Genomic DNA, 22145 nt, shown 5'->3' on the forward strand with positions numbered 1-22145 from the left:
GGTGGACTTCAGAACAAAATCAAGCTTCAGTCAAGATAAATGACTATGAACTATGAAATCTATGTTGCCTTCTTCCAGAGGTTTCAAATTTCATATAAATGACCATTAGTTCAACCCTCAGTGAAGAATCTATTAGGATATGAGAACGCATCTTTGTCTCAGTTAAAAAGGACTTCTATCTGTCTGAGCAATACGGAAGCAGCCCACAGAAGAGGGAATGCTTTCTTCTTCTCTCCCCTGCCTTAGTATCTCAGGCTCAAAAAACAGCTCACTACTCCAAAGGGAAAAGTGAGTGACCATCCAGATGATTTAGGCCTCCAATGTCTCACTCTCACTCTATACTCAGACTACTCAGTGCTTGTCTTGCCTCAGCACAGTCTTGCTTATACTCAAAAGAGAAAAAGGGGGGCTTTCTCCAGGACCTAATCTTTCAGTCAGTACATGTGGAACATTACAAAAACATCAAGAGAGAGTATGAAGTTAAGATTTTCTAGCCACAGCCTCTTTTAGCTTAATGAGAGGCAAATTAATCAAATGTTCCATATTCTGTAGGAGAAAGTGATTCCTGCCTCAAACTATTTAACATACAGGCAGATGGGTGTGCACCACTAACACTGCACATGGAGAGCCAACTGCAAAGTTACCCTCTGAAAGATGCTACCAGGGCAGCCTCAATATTTTGTGCAGGTCCCTCTCCCTGGGTAATCTCTAAGACCCCATAGTAGACCCTAGCAATAGGTACAAGGTACACACCTGTGGTGATCAGCACCTTCACCAGCCACCTGTGGAAGAGAAAAAAAGGCTTGGTATTGGTAGTGTGCATCACCAAGTACCAGCCAAGGTTAGTAGTTGCCTGGAAGACTGCAGCATGTGTGGACATGTGAAATAGTAACTTAGGGTATCTGGAAAGAGAATGAACAGAGAGAACTTGACCTGTTTTGTGGGTGATCACCCAAATTATAGTTTCTAAAGAGTAAAATTTATCAGGATGTAATCATTTCCTAGATTTTGGTATCTAGAGGACAAAACTTTTCAGCTACAAGTTCCATAATGCAACATACCACAGATCACGAACTTATCTAACTTACCCCAAAAGCCTTTCCTGATTCTCAAATACATGCCTGTTCCCTCTTCTCTAACCCCTCCTGGCAACATGCTTGTGCCTTTCATCACATCAGAACACACAACAGTTTTCTGTTTTGGTTTTGGTTTTGATTGCGGTACGCGGGCCTCTCACTGTGGTGGCCTCTCCCGTTGCAGAGCACAGGCTCCGGACGTGCAGGCCCAGCGGCCATGGCTCACGGGCCCAGCCGCTCCACGGCGTGTGGGATCCTCCTGGACCGGGGCACGAACCTGTGTACCCTGCATCGGCAGGTGGACTCTCAACCACTGCGCCATCAGGGAAGCCCACAACAGTTTTTTATACTTATCTTCTTTTTTAGATGGCACATGCCCTGAGAGTAGAGTCCTATCTTAATTACAAGGTAGCAGGATGAGAATACTGAACTTATCCTAGAAAACCAGCATGACCCAAACTCACTATAGGGTTAGTCAAATGAACACTGGATTGAGATTCGGGAGACACTGCTTTCAGTCTCTATTACCTAGGTGCCCTATCTTGGGATAGTCAACGCCTGTGATTTTCGGCCTTCTTCATAAAAATGAGGGGTTAACTTTCCTGCATATCTAAATTGATTTTACAGTAAAGTTTAATAAGTGAAAACAAAAACAAACAAAAAAAGAGGAGCAAACTAGGTTTTATCTCAAAGGCTCTTTCTAATTCAAACAGTCTGGGAAATGTTTTCAAGAGCCTAAATATCAACCAGCCAATCTGCCACCAAGCTAAAGCTGAACATCAACAGTGACTAGTTTCTTTATGAAGACATTACACAAAATGGGGAAATCTTTCAAAACCAATCATCCAATAATTACCTTTTCAGCTAAAATGAACCTACTAATTTCCTATTCACTTTTTTTTCTTTCTACTCAACTCAGATTGGATTCCAATGCTTACATGAGACAAAATCCACTAAAATGTGTACTCTATTAATAGAAACGAGATTTCCCTCCTCCACATTTCCCAGCTCCCTTAAATTTGTTCCATACAACCAAAACATCTAAATAGCAGGAAGATTTCCAGCTGTTTTCTTTAAAAAGCTTTGTATATTGGCCAGTCCCACATTCCTGAGGGAACAAGAAGAAAATGAGGTCTAGGAATAGAAATGACCTACGATCCCAAAGAATCAAAGGGAAAATGAGAATTGAGTTTCATCTCTAAGGGAATGAAATTCAGTTGTCACAAGACTTTCCTGCTATTGCACTAAAATGAATTTTCGCATAACTTTCAATTTTTTAGGATGAGGTGACCATTTTTATTCTGGAGCTCAGACTTCCTCTTTCCTCCATCCCTTCTTTTCTACTCACTCTAAAATTCTGATTCCATTCAATCAACCTCCGCTTTCCTTAAACACAACTATTATACCTATTGAGCATTAACAAGCTTTACCAATCTCTTAATACCCAGAATAATACCTTTAATTTCACTGTGATTTCAGCACAATAAGAGAGAAAACATCGTTGAAGAAAAAAGAAGCAAAAACTTTCCCTTACACCATACTCCTCACACAAATGGAAAGAGTATCTTAAAGATGAATAGTCAAAGAACACAACATACGACAGCTCTATCTATGATACTCAAGTGTATATGTACTGAATATTAACAGCCACCCTATGCTCCCCTTACCCATGTGTACAAAAAGTAGTAAGTGAAGGCACCCTGATTGGGAGAGCCTCAAAAACATGGTGTTGAGTCAGAAGAAGTTTCTAGTATATGGTGCTAGATGATGTGATATAGAAGCATTATGAATGCAGTCTCTTAAGCCTTCTATTGTCAGTGGCACCCAGACCCTCATTTTGACTGTTGGGAAAGGGCTGCTTACCTTCAATGTGCCGACGCACTGTCCAGACAGCATTGGGGTTACCGGGTAGCTCTGAGACAGCCATTTCTGATACCTGACAGGGAGAGGAGACAAATCACAGATCCAGTGAGCATGAAACTCAGCCCCCTGCTTACAACTACACTAGATAATACAGTCCCAACATAGCAGGGCTCACACTGTATACTTGATTAAAACACTGGAACCATCTAGTCAAAAAGAATGTAAGAACCAAAACGCTAGAGGCACTGGCAATTCCCATAATAGACTTCAGCAAGAAGTGATGGAACATCTAGGACAGTTGTTGCAGCCAAGACCAAACACTTCCTTTGGGTATAACATGCCTGCATCCTCCTCAAAGTGAGCACGTGGGAATGAAACAGTCCATCTAAGTTAGCATCCCATTTCTTTCTTTTTTGAAAATGTATTTATTTAATTGATTTTATTGTATTCGTTTTATTTTTGGCTGCGTTGGGTCTTCGTTGCTGCACGCCGGCTTTTTCTAGTCGTGGCGAGCAGGGGCTACTCTTCGTTGTGGTGCTTGGGCTTCTCACTGCGGTGGCTTCTCTTGTTGCGGAGCACGGGCTCTAGGCACGCGGGCTTCAGTAGTTGTGGCATGCGGGCTCAGTAGTTGTGGCTCGCGGGCTCTGGTGCGCAGGCTCAGTAGTTGTGGCACACGGGCTTAGTTGTTCTGCAGCATGTGGGATCTTCCCAGACCAGGGATTGAACCCGTGTCCCCTGCATTGGCAGGCAGATTCTTAACCACTGCACCACCAGGGAAGCCCTCCATTTCTTTTCTTTGTTCCCTCAAGGCCAAATTCCATCTCCCTTCACAGAACAATTCAAATGCCACATTCTTTAGGAAAAATCTTCCCTTATTCTCTTGGCTGGCAGTCATCTCTTCCTCATAAGTTCTCACAGGAATCACAATCACCACCTCTTAGGACACTTACCTAAAAAGTGATCTGAGGAATTGTTTTGTCCTTCCTACTAGGTTCTTATGCTCCTTAAGGTCAGAGTCAAGAATCCTGTGAATGGCCTATAGGCTCTCAAATGAGAGTAAATGCAATACATAAGATGAACTCAAAATGATCTAGAGGAGAAAACTAGGTGTGGGTTATACATTAACTGTCTGTAATATCCTTGCAATTTTTCTGTAAATCTAAAACCATTCAAAAATAAAAATTTTATTAAGTGTTTTTTAAATGACCTAGAAATAAAAAATTAGGCAGCCTATTATACTGTACAGTGGAATTACATCTTATAGGAAGAACGCTAGTACATATATGAAAGACATTACCCTTTTGTTGGTTTACTGATGTGATAATAGCAGGAATACCTGATCGTGGTACAGGAGAATCTTGGAAAACTTCACCATCAATAAAACGTAAATGTCAGGTATACCACACTCTATACACCAAATGTAATATCTGACAGTGACCGTGTTCAACTGAGACCATAATCTAGCTAGACAACAAGGTTCAACAAATAGATATACAGGAAAAAAGAAACATCCAACAATTTAAAAATAGTTTTATATAACATAATATTTTTTTAATATAATTGGAAAAAATTAGGAGGAAGCAGATGACTCACAAACAATGATTCTTAATTGGGTCCTTTAACTCTTACACGGTACACAAAATTTTCTGTTAATGCATATATGTATTTTTTGTGTTGAGCACTTGCTTTAATCAGATGCTTGACAGGATCCAATTAGCAGTAAGTAACTAATCAAGAACTACTGGTCTAGGGCTTCCCTGGTGCCGCAGTGGTTGAGCATCCGCCTGCCGATGCAGGAGGCGCGGGTTTGTGTCCCGGTCCGGGAGGATCCTGCATGCCTCAGAGCGGCTGGGCCTGTGGGCCATGGCCGCTGGGTCTGCGCGTCCAGAGCCTGTACTCCACAACGGGAGAGGCCACAGCAGTGAGAGGCCCGCGTACCGCAAAAAAAAAAAAAAAAAAAGAACTACTGGTCTAAATTGGGTTCAAGTCATCGAAAATTTGGTGACCTGATGAATATTTTGGCAGTCAAAATTTTTTGAATTCTCTGAAACTACAATATTAATAGCTAACATTTATTGAACAGTTACTATGTGCCAGAACTTGAGCTAAGCGCTTCACACACATTCTCATTTAATTCACACAACAATCCTTTAAGGTGGGTCCTATAAAGCTTAGTAATAACTATTAAGTAGTAGAGCCAGAATTCAAAACCAAGGTCATCTTCCCTGTCTTCCAATAAAAATTTCCAAAAACAGGCAGTGGGACTCTAAGAGCCTGGAGCCTGCTCAACCACAACCTCTAAGAGCAAAGTGTCAGAAACAGCTTTATTTTACTCCTAACAAAATCAAGTCCAGTGTACTTGCTAAAAGCCATCAACACTAGAACCATGATGAGAAGAGGGTGTGGGATTTGAGAAGGTAATTTTGAGTATTCATATCACCTAAAAAGTCCAACAATAAAGGATTCATTGCAGGAGGTGGGAGGGTGGAGGGATGAACTGGGAGATTGGGATTGACCTATATACACTAATATGTATAAAACAGATACACAATAAGAACCTGCCGTATAAAAAATAAATTATATTTAAAAAGTAAAGGATTCATTAAATAAATTCTAATCTACCCACTGTGAAAATATATTGCAAAAACATTAAAAATGACATGACAGGGCTTCCCTGTCATGTCCCGCATGCCGCGGAGCGGCTGGGCCCGTGAGCCATGGCCGCTGAGCCTGTGCGTCCAGAGCCTGTGCTCTGCAACGGGAGAGGTCACAACAGGGAGAGGCCCGCGTACAACAACAACAAAAAATAAATAAAACTAAAAATAATGACATGACATAAGAGCACACAGTAATCAGGAACGTAATAAGATACAAAAATATATACACAATATTAACATAGTTAAAAATATAAGTATCTAAAAGCTACGAAAAAAGACCAACACTAAAAGGAAACGGAGTAAAATGTGCCATGCAGATTTCCTAACCTCCACGTAATGGCGACTGAACCTGGAACTAACAGACGTGTTTCTCCCCTTTGATTCCTATTTGCCAAATTTTTTAAATGTGCCTACTGTGCTAACATGTTAAAGGATTAAGAAATTTAAACTCTAAACTTTATGGAAATGGGGAGAAAGAAAACATTTTTCTTTCATAGAAACATTAAATACATCTTTGATCTCATCAGAATAAAGCCTTAGGCTGCTTTGTCAATGCTTTCCTCCAAACTCTGCATATGATCTAGAAATTCCAATCTTACCTCAAGTCCATGCCTTAAGACCCTCAGAGATGACCTCGGTCCCCTACCACAGGCCACATATAGCTGTGGAGTGTCTTCATTGGCCAGGTCAGCTATCTGCACAGAGAAAGGGGAAAAAAATGTCTACTTCTGCTACTTTTCCATACCCAACCCTGATTGTTCTCAGGGCGACAAACCACTTTTTAGTTTATTAGACTTAAATATTGCTACTGGCCATGGGGGCACAGAGTGGAAAAGACCCAATGTTCCAAAAAGCAAACAGTTTGAAGCAGCAAGTTTTACCAACCAAAAAAGCTTGTTCTTTTTTTCTTGCCATGCTGCGTGGCATGTGGGATCTTAGTTCCTTGACCAGGGGTCAAACCTGTGCCCCTTGTAGTGGAAGCGTGGAGTCTTAACCACTGGACCACCAGAGAAGTCCCACGTGTATCAGTTCTTGAGTTAACAAAATATTTTTTACAATCAGTGAAATTGTTATATAACCTCAAACTGAAATCTCAGCATTTCCTTCCAACCAAAAATATAGACAATAAATTAATTATCTTTATGTGTGACTTTGTCACCAATATTAAAGTTTATAGACACCTCCAAATTGTCATTTCCCTTATCACTATTTCAAAATTACATTTACTAGATCCGCTGTTAGAACGCACATGACCACAGCTGCCCTATCTACTACAGACGTTCCTATGATGTACCTGACCAATTACAGGGTAACTCTGCACCCGGCTGTTTGCCACCAAATGGGGAAGCCATGTGTTCTTGTACTAGTCACCCCAGATATCGAGCTGCTTTCCAGTACAAGTATTTGTTGATCAACACATGGAAAGAAGTTATTTGTATTGTAGTTTTGTCAAACTGTACAATTCAAATGAAAATTCTTGACTGTAAGGCAGTGCAGCCTACTGTAACATGGATGAGCATGTGGGTTGTGAGTGTATATAACCTTCACACTGACTTCTTTAAAAAATTAACTCACCTATTTTAAATGCACTATCTTTGTTATTTTAAGCCCATTACAGAAGCACATATACTAATTTTTCACAATTTAAAAAATAATTTGCTCTCTTGGCTATCATATGTTTATTACTATATGCATTTAAAAATATCATTCACAGAGGGGATCCAGAAGCCTCACTAGGCTAGTAAAGAGATACATGGCAAAAAATGCTTATAGCCCTGCTACAGATACCTGAACTTCCTGTTAATTTTATTCTTGACCTACAAACTATTTACACAATTATCTCCTCAAATTCCAGTGAAAGCAGAAAAAAAAAAATCAGTAAAAATCCAATTAGGAATTATTCATACTTATTTTCTATTGCCCTCAGGACTAACCGTTTCTCAAAAAGAAAGAACAAAAGCAGTTAACTTCAGAACTGCTACTTTTACCAGGAAGAGTACCTGAATACTGACTGTGTGTCCGTGGCACAGTGAGCAAAACTCTTCCACTAAAAGTGTAATCATCTAGACAGGGTAGGGTGGTGCCTAATGGTCACTGGAACCCCAGGAATCCAGGATGCAACAGCATGGTAAAATTTCTGCTACACTTGAATGCCAGTAGTGAGAGACACAAATCCCATCTTGGGCCACCTTGGGTTCCCAAAAGGGTTCTGTTACTGACTGATCCCAGTGTCTCTGGAGTACTTTACGGAGGAAGTGAGTGTTAAAATGAGATATAGATATTCACAGACTGTTAAGTGATAAAAGGTCTACTTCAGAATACTGTAAAGGATATGAGCATATTTACATTAAAAAGAAAAGTGTAACACACAAATGCTTATAGATGCAGAGAAAATGTCTGGAAGCAATCACAGGAAGCTATTAATGGCACAGCCTCGGTGGAATAGAGGGTTGAAAAGACTGGGGATTGGACTTTTACTTTTTATCTTTTGTACAGTCTGAATTTTTATAAAACATGATTTTTATCATTAAAAAAAATTTTTTTTAAGCCCAAGGATTTATGTAATGGTTTTTAATTACCCAACTACCTTTAGGTGCTTCACCCTTATACTCTGGCAATACCACAGATATGCTGATGAACCTCTTAAACTAGACCTTAATTTAATTGGATTTAAAACTTTAAACTCATTCAGATTCAGAAACAGTTGGCTAGCACTGTTCATTATGGAGTGACTGGAAAGATCCTCACCTGGCAAAACAAAATGGGAGAGAGGCTGTCCAACTCATCAACCAGCACAAGGTTTTTGAGTGGTCTTGGCTGAAAAAAGAATGTATCTCCTTCTTCCAGAGGCATGGCAGATGAAAACTCAGGTTCTTCATCATCATCTCCAAGATGTGCAATTTGATATAAGTAACTAGGGACAAGCAAAGACTTTAGTTAAAATATTTTCTGTCTGATGTACAACATGATAAATATAATTAACACTGCTATATGTTATACATGAAAGTTGTCGAGAGTAAATCCTAAGAGTACTCAACACAAGGGAAAAAATTTTTTTTCCTACTTCTTCAATGTTGTACCAAATGAGATGAACTGTGGTAATCATTTCATAATGTATGTAAGCCAAATCATTATGCTGCAACACCTTAAACTTATACAGTGCTATATGTCAATTATATCTCAATAAAACTGGAAGGAAGAAAGCAAATAGCATTTAAAAAATATTTTCTGTCTGAAGATGTTTGCCATCAACATAATTCTCATAAATCACTTTAATATTGAGTCAGCATCTATAGTTTGAGATCTCTGCTTATCTGACTGGGGTTTTCTATTTCTTTAAAAAGAGGGATAAAGAAAGTAAGACTACTGAATTCAAACTGGTGGCAGGACCTTAGCATCACAGTGGTTAGAGTACTGGACTTGGGCTTCCCTGGTGGCGCAGTGGTTGAGAGTCCGCCTGCCAATGCAGGGGACACGGGTTCATGCCCCGGTCCAGGAAGATCCCACATGCCGCGGAGTGGCTGGGCCCGTGAGCCATGGCTGCTGAGCCTGCGCGTCCGGAGCCTGTGCTCCACAATGGGAGAGGCCACAACAGTGAGAGTCCCGCGTACAGCAAAAAAAAACCAACAAAAAGAGTACTGGACTTCCACTAGAGTGCCTGGGTCTGAATCCTAGCTCTGCCGCTTAACTAGCTGCATATTATTACTTAATCTCTCTTTGCCTCAGTTGCCTCATTTATAAAATTGAATAGTACCTTCCTAAAGAATTCAATGAGTACTTAGAACATTGCATCGCACCTAGTAAGCATAGTTTTTGTCAAATAAAATGAAGTATGGATAAATGAAACCCAAAGAAAATCTATAACCACTTCTTATTTTAACCAGTCACCAGGCCAAATCTAACAAAAAACAAGAATTGGTTATTTCACAGAGGTATGCAGATACTGTATTATTATTCCTGAAACAAAACATAAACATATCCAGAGATAATAAGCAACAAAATCATCTTGCCCTTCTCCTGTCTGTCCTCTGGGGCTCTGTAAACTGATTCAAAGAAAAACCACAAAAAAAAAAATAAAAAAGGGAAAGCAATTTGGGAGTAGATAACCTGTAACAATATACCATCATAAACTGAGTGTGCAATGAGCACACTTTTGGGAAGCAGCTCAATTAAAATAAAATCACACTGCTGGTCATATTTATTCTTTAAGTCATATACCAAACCTTCAATACAAAGCCCTTTGAACAATCCAGTGTAGTTTTTTAGGAGCAAGATAAAATGATTACATCGGGGTCTGAAATACATAAGACCCTCAATAAATGTTAGCCAAATAAATCTCAGCATATAACCCTTCCGGTAAACTCATCAGATTCTATGCTAAATTATGAAAAAGCAAACAGGGTTATTATCCTTGAATGATTTACAAACACACTGAAAAGAAAGAAAAAGTTAAATAATACAAACTTCTTATTCAGGCAAGATGTCCATATACAGATGATAAAGATCACCCGTCAAAGACACTTTCACAGATAACCAAGAGGATGCTGGGTTCACTACCTCCATCACAAGAAAGGTTGCTTCGGCTGAATCTCGATAAAACAGTTTCTGTGATTATAATGTGCTTCAGAGCAGGAACTTTGGAACCAGGTGGTCTGGCTTTGAGTTAGATTTAGTTGTGTGATCAAATTTCTTAAATTCTCTTGTGACCCCAGTGCCCTTACTATAAATGGGTTAACAGCACTGTCTTACAGGGAACGTTATGCATCAATATTTGTAAAGTACTTAGAACACAGTAAATGCTATATTAAGTATCTGATTGATAAATAAGTTTGCTTTATGAGTGAACACCCATAGCACGTTTCTGATGCGCCAAACCTCCACTCTTATGTCTTCCAGATTTCAGGTGCAACAGTAATGGATAATTTCTCACAAGTTCAAACCCGTCTCACTCTAACAAGCATCCCACCTGTGCACTGTAGTCTTTCTATTCTCTGCCCTCAGAACATCTATCCCGTTGGGAGCTGCCTGAGCAACAGGATGTACAGGGGACTTCATGCCCCCAGGGGTAACCTTCAACCCAAGAGGGAGAGAAACTGGTGCTGTTAACTCTCAGGTGGGCAATTTTCAAAGGCATTCTGCATGCTTCTCAGCAGGTCTTGACAGAAGCCAGTTTCCAATGACCACAGCAGGAACCTCAGTAATGGGCCCTTAATACTGGCTTTTCCTCTTTTCCCTATCTCTCCCCACTGATCCCTCACTCTTGCTTCCTGCAATTACCTCCCAATAATCTAGCCTTGTCTCGCGCTCTGCTTACAGGGGAGCCCAAACTGAAACAATATAAGAAAAACGTTTAGAATAGTGCCTGTTACATACAGACAAGTGCTCAACAAATGTACACTATGATTCTTTAGAACAAAAGGAATCACTGTCTGTATTATTTCTAAAAAGACTTTCAGAAGACTTAACAATTAGAATGTGTAAATCCCAGCAAACACACTATCCGCACAAGGTAATGAGCAAGAACAGAATACCTTATATGTCTGCAGCTACTGACTCCACCCACAGCCTTATCAAGACAGGTTATTATCTAAGTTTTTAATGTCTGCCAATCGGCTAGGTGAAAAAACAAACAAAGTGGTTTTCTTTTTCTGTTTTTTGGCCACACCTTGAGGCACGTGGAACTTCCCAGACCAGGGATCAAACCCAAGTCCCCTGCAGTGGAAGGCAGAGTCTTAACCACTGGACCAGCAGGGAAGCCCAACACCTTGTTTTCATTGGCATTCCTTCAATTATGAATTAGCTTGAAAATCTTTTTACGTATTACACTTATAGACCACTAGTATTTCTTTTACTATGAAAAGCATGCTCAAATCCTGCACCCATTTTTCTATTGACTGAACTGCTCATTTTTACTCAATGATTTTTAAGAGCTTATTAACTCTCCCTTTTGCATGTAATGAAAAGAAAAAAGATTTCACACACCATTTGTGGGAATGTAAACTGATGTCATCTTTTGAAGTACAATTTGGCATTCCCTATCAAAATTTTATCCTGCATATAGAAATTTAAACTATGGCTTTATTCAGTTAACATGCAAAGATATACCTACAATGTTCACTATAACACTGTTGGTTTTGTTTTTTTTTTGATAGGTAAGAAGTGGATTTATTTAGACAGAAACACACTCCACAGACAGAGTGTGGGCCATCTCAGAAGGTGAGAGAACCTATAGCACTGTTTATAATACCAGAAGTACAAACACCCTAAATATCCATCAAGAGGGGGTAGAGCCATAAAATATTATGTAGCCATTAAAAATGTCTTCTCTAGGGCTTCCCTGGTGGTGCCGTGGTTGAGAGTCCGCCTGCCGATGCAGGGCACGCAGGTTCGTGCGCCGGTCCGGGAGGATCCCACATGACGCAGAGTGGCTGGGCCCGTGAGCCACGGCCGCTGAGCCTGCGCATCCAGAGCCTGTGCTCCGCAACAGGAGAGGCCACAGCAGTGAGAGGCCCTCGTACAGCGAAAACAAAAACAAACAAACAAAAGTCTTCTCTACACCGAATGCAATGTATGAGTCTTACTGGGATCTGATCCGAACAAATCAACTTACGAAATATTGAGACAATATAGAAATTTGAATACTGACTGGCTATTTCATTATCTTAAGAAATCACTGAGCTTCCCTGGTGGCGCAGTGGTTAAAAATCTGCCTGCCAATGCAGGGAACACGGGTTCGAGCCCTGGTCCAGGAAGATCCCACATGCTGCGGACCAACTGAGCGCATGCGCCACAACTACTGAGCCTGCACTCTGGAGCCCGTGAGCCACAACTACTGAGGCCACGTGCCACAACCACTGAAGCCTGCACGCCTAGAACCTGTGCTCCGCAACAAGAGAAGCCACCGCGATGAGAAGCCTGCGCGCCACAACAAAAAGTAGTCCCTGCTCGCCGCAACTAGAGAAAGCCCGTACGCATCAACGAAGACCCAATGCAGCCAAAAATTAATTAATTAATTAATTTTTAAAAAATTTAATATTATTGGGGGGAGGTATAAATAAAACAAGACTGGCCATGGGTTGGTCTTTGTGGAAGCTGAGTGATGGGCACACGTAAGTTGACTAATTATACTATTCTCTCTTGTTATGTGCCCGTTAGAATATTTCCATAATAAAAAACAAAATAATTTTAAGTGAAAAATACAGACTTATTGACATGGAAAGATTTTTAGGACATACTGCGTATTTGAAATAGTACACTAATAGTTTTTTATAGACTGATGCAGTTCTCTAAAATAAAACTACATATAAATACAAGAAAGTAAAAACACTGTAAGCAGATACAATGTTAAAAAGTAACTATTCTGGAATACTAGGATTATGGGTGATTTTCATTATTTATTTGCTCTTTTATTCATTTTCCAAAACTTTCTTCATTATCAGAGTAAAATAACAAAAATGGGAGTAGTCCACATTTACTAAATGCTTACAACAAAAAGTACTTATTAGTGTTTGGCATTTGTATGAAACACCCACAAAAACCCTCATACATTAGAAATGTAAAATGGTGCAGCAGCCATAAAAAAGTTTAGCAGTTCCACAAGAAGTTAAAAAGAATTACAGTATGACCCAGAAATTCCACTCTTGGGTACATACCCAAAATAATTTAAAACAAAGACTAAAACAGATATGTGCACACCAATGTCCAATGCTGCATTATTCACAATACCAAAAAGGTGGAAAGAACCCAAGTGTCCATTAACAGGTAAATAAACAAAATGTGGTACATACATACATACAATGCATTATTATTCAGAGATAAAAAGAATAAAGTGCTGATACATGCTACTACATATGAACTCTGAAAATATTATCCTAAGTAAAATGAGCCAGACAGAATAAGCACAAATGTTATATGATTCCACTTAGGTTACCAGACACTGGAGGAAAGGGGAATGGGGAGTTATTCCATAATGCGTACAGAGTTCCTGTCCGGAGTGATAAAAAAGTTTGGAAAAATGGCAGTAATGGTTATACAACACTGTAAATGTAATTAATGCCACCAAATTGAACATTTAAAAATGGTTAAAATGGGAAATTTTGTTATATATATTTTCCCACAAAAAAGTGGGGGAGAGAAAAGGTGCTAACAAAAAACAAATGTTAAAGAACTGTACGGGGCTTCCCTGGTGGCGCAGTGGTTGAGAGTCCACCTGCCAATGCAGGGGATGCGGGTTTGTGCCCCGGTCCGGGAGGATCCCACATGCTGCGGAGCGGCTGGGCCCGTGGGCCATGGCCGCTGAGCCTGCACGTCCGGAGCCTGTGCTCCGCGGTGGAAGAGGCCACAGCGGTGAGAGGCCCGTGTACCGCAAAAAAACAAAAACAAAAACAAAAAAAGATCTGTAGGTATCGGTAAAGAAAAATATTTATTACTTACTACTGTATAAAAAAAGCAGGTTACAAAACAATTTATAGTGCATAGTTGCAATTCCGTAGAAACATTTAAATATATACACACACAGGAAGGCTACACAAAAAAAATGTTATCTTTGGGTGGAAGGATTACAGGAGACATACTTGCTTACACGAACTTTCCTAACTTTTCTACAATGAAAATTCCTTGTTAAAAAAACTAAAAAATTAGAAATGGATGAAAATGTCATAATAACAGGCTAAATGAAAAATGCATCAAAACAGGTATATAAACTGGGAAAAGGAGTAATAAAATGACAGCTGGAATAAAGTCAATGAAGAAGAGTAAAAGGCAAGTTAAAGAAAGGGAGAACTGGAGACAAGGCAAAATTGGAATAGAATTGCAGAATTCTAGACAACACCTTCATTTTCATTACGAAGAAATAGCATTAGGTAAGTGATCTGCACACACTTTACCACATACTGGCAAAACCTGAATTTAGAAAGCAAGACCATGGCGGCTTATCTCATAAGCAATTTGGAGTCTTCAATACTGGTCTTAAATTCAAGGCTAGGGTTCAGACTTAAGCCATTTGTCAATGAAAAGCCATCAGAGACTGTAACACGGGATGGGGAAATTTCATCAGGGTTGTGTCTTGTATGCTTAATGAGATGACTCTATAAAGGCCGAGTTTTACAGGAAAGACAATGAACTGCAATAAGCAAACTAGGGAACTAGTTCAGACTAACACCAAAAAAAAAGGGATACAGAAGTAAAAACAACTTGGCATTCAACTGAAAGTTGTAGAGGACAGCAAAATCGAGACTTTACACTCAAGCTGCTGGAACTGCCCCATCAGACATTAACAGAAATACTGAGAATGGCAATAGCCAAGACATGGAAACCAACTAAATGTCCATTGACAGAAAAATGGTTAAAGAAGATATGGTACATACATACAATGGAATATTACTCCGCCATTAAAAGGAATGAAACTGTGCCATTTGCAGGGATGTGGATAGACCCAGAAACTGTCATACAGAGTGAAGTCAGAAAGAGAAAAATATCGCATAATATCACTTATATGTGGAATCTAGAAAAATGAAACAGATGAACTTATTTGTACAGCAGAAATAGAGACACAAACGTAGAGAATGGACATATGGATACTGGGGGGGAAGGGAGGCAGGATGAACTGGGGGATTGGGATTGACATATATACACTACTATGTATAAAATAGATAATTAATGAGAACCTGTAGAGCACAGGGAACTCTACTCAGTGCTCTGTGGTGACCTAAATGGGAAGGAAATCCAAAAAAGAGGGGATATATGTATATGTATAGCTAATTAACTTTGCTGTACAGCAGAAACTAACACAACATTGTAAAGCAACTATACTCCAATAAAAACTTTAAAAAAAAAGAAATAATGCCATTTGCAGCAACATGGATGCAACTAGAGATTATCATACTAAGTGAAGTCAGTGAGAAGGAGAAAGACAAATACCATACGACATCACTTACATGTGGAATCTAAAATATTACACAAATGAACCTATCTATGAAACAGAAACAGAATCATAGACATAAGAGAACAGACTGGTGGTTGCCAAGGGGGAGGGGTTGGGGGAGGGATGGATTAGGAGGTTGGGGTTAGCAGATATAGGCTTTTATATATAGAATGGATAAACAAGGTCCTACTGCATAGCACACAGAACTATATTCAACACCCTATGATAAACCATAATGGAAAAGAATATTAAAAAAAAGAATGTAAAAAAAAAAGTGAGGTTGGAAGGGTTGGTGATGTGGCTGGGAAGCTATGGGTTCTGATGAGCTTCAACTTCAGATTTATACAAGTGAAGTGTCTGTGGAACATATATTTAATACTAAGTAGTTCAATAGATATTTATTCATTGAAATATCCAGCAAAAAGCTTAGAAGAGATCACTTTTAAAGCTGTTTTTTTGCAGCTACCCACAGGTATTGATTGAAGCCACTAAAGTAGAGGAAGTCACCAAGAGAAAGATATAAAAGGGGAAAGAGCAAAACTTTTTCTGAAGAAACTAAAACATTCTTGGGAAAAGTTCCACAGCCTTGAAACTACATCTCCCTTCTGCCAACTTTTATAGTAACCAGGGTGAAATCGAGTAATAAAAGGATTACTCACTGGTTTCCAAATTCTGATGCTACGAAAAGGAAGCCTGTTTTAAGCACACACATGGCAGCAGCAACAGGCACAGTATCAAAATACTTGAGCCGGATCTCAGTAACCTGGAGTGGAAAGAGAAAAAGATACTAGTGCATAGGCAAGTGAAGCCACGCCATGGAAAACAGCCCAGTATTATAAGATAGTGTAATAAGCAAAGTAGCAAATAAAATACTGTCCTTCATTTCCAAACCAGCGGTCAGCAAACTACAACCCTCAGGCTAGTCACACAGTTTACACAGTACTTACGGCTGCTTTTGTGCCACAATGGCAGAGCTAAGTATTTGAGACAGGGACCACATGGCCCACAAAAGCCAAAAATGTTCACTACCTGGCCTTTACAAAAAAAAACTTGGCACCTCCTGAGCTCTTGTAACAGGTATCTAAGAAATCGCCCAGTGTTCAGCACTCCTCCATGGGATGAAAAAAGTAACAGATCATGTATATTACCAGTTTTCAGTAGACATGGAGAGCTTTCTCTTGTTATTCACTAGAAACGGCATTACCCATTCTCACATTATATGGCATCAGACCAAAAATCTGTTAACCAGAGGGAGAAAACCTACATTCATGTACCAGTTCCAAACTTTAAAAGCTTTAACACCTTAGGCAACCACTTTTTAAGGCATTCTGTTTCCATTTTTTTAACTTGTAAATTATCCTTTCTATCTCAGAGAGTAGTTGTAATGAACAAATGGTTTATAAAACCACTCTGTAAACCTTAAATGCACATATCAGTTTTTAAAATAAGGTTACTTAATTAAAATCAGGATGAAACTTTAGAAAGTTTCATTAACTAGACTAACCACAACAAATAGGTTTTTTCATTTTTTTCCCTCACTCCATGGTCTACTTACCATATCTTCATCTGTCTCCAAAGTGATCTTAAAGATATCTCCCTGCTCAGTTTGGGCCAAAAAGAAGAACATTGACTTCGTCTTATGGGTGGCAGAGCAGACAAAAATCATTCCTCTTTCAGGGTCATCCAGGTCATTCTAGCAAAGTCAAATACACAACCAACATCTTGGAAATGAGTACTCCTTTTTTGGAATTCAACACTTTACCAACAAGGATCATACGGGCCATCCAAGGCCTAGAGGCATCTGGAGCCTCTCCATGCAAGCTTTGACCCAGAGCAGCCTGCCGGTCACAGGACTAAAACACAATAACCAAAAATTCTTGTCTACTATAAATACATAATAAAGCTTACGTTTAAAAAAAAAAAAAAAGCCACAATTCCACTCTACAGCCTAATCAGATCAATAAGGCAAGAACTATCTCCAGAGAAAAATGTCAGAGAAGAGACATGAAATTTAAAGAATCATCATTTCAGGCTGTGAATAAAAGACTGTTACATGTTCATGACAATACCATCCAAAGCATCATCATCAGCCCTTATTTCCAAAGGGCATTCCCCCTTGGCTGGACTTTGGTTTTCTTTTTTAATGTTTCCAACGTTTTGTATTTCTCTCAGAGTAAGTTCAAGGGCAAAACATGTTTTATACTTCTTTGCAGCCCCAAAGCCAAGTACAGCACCTGGCAGTCAGGTCAACTAAACGGATCAACTAAACTGATCAACTAAGCGGAATCACTTATCACTCCTTACCAAGAATTTAACTTGCTAATCTTACCAGATATTCTAAAATTGATGGAATCTTACTCAGATACCATGTACTAGATAAACTAAGTCCTAAAAGATTTAACCTCAGCACCTATAAATTAATATTAAGAAGATAATCTGCGGTGAGAGGAGAAATTGAGGAAGCAGACATCAAATAAGATTACCCATGTGCTGTTGATAACTGCTGAAGCTGGGTACACAGAAGTTCACTATATACACAATCATCCCTTGATATCTGCAGGGGATTGGTTCAAGGAGCCGCCAGATACCAAAATCCACGGATGCTCAAATCCCTTATATAAAATGGGGCAGTACAAGGAATAGTCAGGCCTCCATATCCATGCATGAGAACCCTGCAGATATGGAGGCCCAACTGTATGCTTAATGGTTTCCACAGTAAACTTAAAATTAAAAGCAATAAAGCACCATTTTCAACCACCAGTGTAGTAACTGATTGAGAGGAAAACCACTGTGTGAAAAGATTTAGGGGAAAAGAGTATTTACACAGTCTCAAAGTTCACTAGTTTCCACACCAATTACAAAAAGGAAAAGGTACCTTTACAACAAAGAGAAGTAGTATGTGATCAATTTAGCATTACCAATAATGAATCAAATCAGCATTATGTGCCCATAATGTAATGTAATGAGAAATATGTATCAGCACCTAAGTAATAATTCTATCAAAAATATAACATGGATGTTATCATGAGGAAAAAGACTATGGGACAAACTACAAGAAAATTAACCCAAACTCTTAAAAAAAATGTCAGTATCATAAAAAAAAAAACAAAGGTGAGAGGAAATATTCTAAATTAAAGGAGACTAAAGGTAGATATAAGGGATCTTGGGAATACAATGAGAGAACTGTACGAAAGATAACTGTATTACTCAAAATGGTAAATTTCTTGGGCACAATACTGATAGTGTAGGAAAATTTCTTCCTTCTTAGGAGCTACATCTTAGGAAATTCTTGCAGTGTCATACAACCTATCTTCAAATGGTTTTGCCTAAAAAAATTTGTAGAAACATAAGAAAGAAAAGGCAAATGTAGCAAAGCAGTATTAATTGGGGAATCTAAGTGAAAGGTATACAGGAATTCACCATTCTCTCCTTTTAGATTTTTCTGTATGTTGGAATGGGGTGGGGTAGGAGAGAATGAAACACAATTTATCTCCAATGAATACACCTGGATTCTTCAAACTAGAAACTTTCAGGAATTTCAAATTGATAATCTCCATAGGTTCTTCGAGAATGAAAACTGTGTTGGTTTTTTTTAATTGAAGTACAATTGACTTACAGTATTATGCTAGTTTCAGGTGTACAACATAGAATTGTGTTGACTTTTAACTCCCTTTCTTAAAGATTTTGTTTTGCTTTTGTTAAGGTATTTTACTGGCTTTATTAAAAACATTTACAAAGAAACTAAAACTTGATTAATAGATAAATTAAGAGACCACACTGTAATTACAAAAATTAAGTTCATTTCACAAACACAAATATATTTTCTCTTATGGCAAACAAAGACCTTACCCGTCTCCTGGGAATTGGACAGCGGATATCTGGTTGGTCACCAAAGTTCTTATAGGTGATGTAGTTTTCAGAGCAAATCAGCACTCCACTTGGACCATCTGACCCCCCCGGAACTGTCAAGAGAAAATGAAACTCAGCAGTGATTTGACATAACCATGAATTACAATTTAGCCTTCAATTCCTTCCCTCCTTCAGCACAACTTGAAGGTACAGTGTGCCTGAAGGTGATAAACATTCAATGTTTCTTTTCCATGATAGTTATGCTAGACAAGGATAGGGCACCATTTGGGGAATCTCAGCCTGTCCAGATCTCTGATAATGCATCTTAATGTTTAGCTCCAAGCCCAGAACTCAGTTCTTACGTTCGGACCTATAATCCAACTGCCTACTGGACACTCTCACATGGATATTCCATAGCAGCTTAAAAATGAACGTATTCATAAACAAGTGCAGAGTTCCTTCCCAAACCACCTCCTGGGTTCTCCACCTTAAAGAACACTGTCATCGACCAACAGACCAAACCAAAAACAAGAATGTCATCCTTCAATTCTCCCCTCTCCCATAGCCCTATTGATTCTACCTCCTTAGCAGTCCTCATGCTGCGAATCTCTCTTGGTTTAGTGAAACAGCTTCCTGACAAATCTCCTGGCTTATTATCTTCCATTCCATTACCAAAATGAAAGCATGTGATCTTTTAAAAACGTTCACCTTTAAACATGTCATTATTTTCCTGCTTAAAAATCCCTCAGGGCTTCCCTGGTGGCGCAGTGGTTGAGAGTCCGCCTGCCGATGCAGGGGACACGGGTTCGTGCCCCGGTCCGGGAAGATCCCACATGACACGGAGCGGCTGGGCCCCTGAGCCATGGCCGCTGAGCCTGCGCGTCCGGAGCCTGTGCTCCACAACAGGAGAGGCCACAACAGTGAGAGGCCTGCGTAATGCAAAAAAAAAAAAAATCCCTCAGTAGCTACCTCCCACCTCTACTCCAATGATCCAATCACAATGAGCTTTCAGTTCTTTCAATGAACCATGTTTTTTCCTGCATTTCGTCTTTTGTGCATTCTGTTCCATTTGGCCATAACAGAAACTCCTCCTCAACCCCCGTTACACTTAGCTAACTCCTAACTAGTCCTCAGTTCTCAGCTGAGAGCACTTCTTCTGAAACCTTTCTCTGACGCATTGCCTTCCTTCCCTAGGTTAGGGACCCCTCCTCCATGCTGTCATACCATCTGGCACACTCTGGCAATTTTTTTGCTACTATCATATATTCACCACTACATTCAATCTTGCATAAAAGGAGACACTACATCTAACTTTTCATCACTGCAGTCCCAGAGCCCAGTAGACTGATTTTGCAGATACTGATTGTAGAGGCTCAGTAAAAATTTGTTTTAATGAATGAAACCCTCATAAATGAGAAGTACAATAATACATTACAGCAAGTAATTAAATACAATCTATTTTCTAAAATTCTTCTGCTTAATATATAAGAAGTCTCTTCCTAAGATTTAATGCTCAAAGACAAGCACTGTTTTGTATCTTTCTTCTCTAAAATCCTCCCCCAACAACTGACATATTTCACTTTAGACATTAATTCAAGTGCAAATGACTTGAAATAGAAAGGACTGGATCACTGTCTTACTCAAGCCTGATGAAATTTAGATTACCACAAATACAGTTGCCCTCTTTTAGTCTTTTAATATGAATTAAACTAACACTGATTCTTCATAGTGAACATCTTTGAGCTCCTACAAAAATCATACTTTGCTCCAGTGCATCTAAAACACTGTTGATCTGATTTGCTAAAATTTAAGGTTTTTGCACCCATAGTCACAAGTATAACCAGCCTGCAAATTTTTCTTATTACTATCCTTCTCTATTTTTGGTACTGAAGTTATATTAGGCTCATAAAGTGGTACAACAGTTTTTATTCTTTTTTCTAACCTCTGGAGAAATTTAAGGTCCCTGAAAATTCTGGACCTTAAATCTTCTGAGAAAAAGAAACTTTGGATTATTGCTCCAATTTCTTTAACAAATGCTGGTCTATTCAGGTTCTTAATTTCTTCTTGGATCAATTTTGGTAACAGTTACATTTGTCTTTTCACAAAGCCAGGTTTTGATTTTTGTAATGAGTGAAAGATTGACTACAGTCAAGACACCAGAGCAACCAACAGTAATCAATATTCTAAGCTGACTGCTCTCTTTTCTTCCCTGCCCCCATTAGAGGATAAGAGTTAACCACCACATGAATTTCTAACCTTGCCAAAACACAGACAAGGCACTCAGGTTTACTACAAATGGATTATAGTTTCCAAATCATATTAAGCAAACAGTGCTAAGTTTGAACATAAAATGGACTAAGCAAAATGGTACAGAGCAGCTCTAAGAGAAAAGTACCTGTAATAAGGAAGTTTCCATGTTCCTCCAAAGGTTCGCTGTATTTTCGGACCACATGATTTAAACCAAGGTCTAACTCATAGAAAGTAAGTGTCTGCTGGGTATTAGCCGCTGCTTCCCCAGTTGGATCATTGTCTGCTTCCTATAGAATAACAGTGGCACAAAGACTAATCAGTACCATAAAATCAAACTTTTAAAACTGGAAAGTAAAAAAGAGTGGATACATGCGTATGTATAACTGACTCACTTTGCTGTACACCTGAAACTAACACAACATTGTAAATCAATTATACTCCAATAAAAATTATTTAAACAAACAAATAAACAGAGCTGGAAAGGGCATCAGGATTCCTCCATTTCACAAACGAGGAAGCAGAGGTCCA

The 22145-nt window shown here is 39.1% G+C and overlaps 1 protein-coding gene and 1 non-coding gene across 3 annotated transcripts in view; both read right to left on the minus strand.

The window, feature by feature from the left end:
- SF3B3 (splicing factor 3b subunit 3) overlaps nucleotides 1–22145 on the minus strand; it is a 46816-nt gene that overhangs the window by 18085 nt on the left and 6586 nt on the right. For both annotated transcript variants that reach the window (XM_030863374.2, XM_030863375.2), the window contains exons 5-11: nucleotides 21763–21904; nucleotides 19368–19480; nucleotides 17074–17211; nucleotides 16178–16281; nucleotides 8345–8510; nucleotides 6196–6291; nucleotides 2940–3012 (exon numbers count right to left, since the gene is read on the minus strand). In XM_030863374.2, coding sequence (XP_030719234.1) covers nucleotides 2940–3012; nucleotides 6196–6291; nucleotides 8345–8510; nucleotides 16178–16281; nucleotides 17074–17211; nucleotides 19368–19480; nucleotides 21763–21904 — 832 coding nt within the window. The remainder of the gene's footprint in view (nucleotides 1–2939; nucleotides 3013–6195; nucleotides 6292–8344; nucleotides 8511–16177; nucleotides 16282–17073; nucleotides 17212–19367; nucleotides 19481–21762; nucleotides 21905–22145) is intronic.
- Nucleotides 17463–17553, minus strand: LOC115857063 (small nucleolar RNA SNORD111). Its single transcript, XR_004041107.1, has one exon. It is a non-coding gene; the product is annotated as a small nucleolar RNA SNORD111 (small nucleolar RNA).

The sequence above is a fragment of the Globicephala melas genome, chromosome 19 (assembly GCF_963455315.2).
Source record: "Globicephala melas chromosome 19, mGloMel1.2, whole genome shotgun sequence".
NCBI classification, from domain to species: Eukaryota; Metazoa; Chordata; class Mammalia; order Artiodactyla; family Delphinidae; genus Globicephala; species Globicephala melas.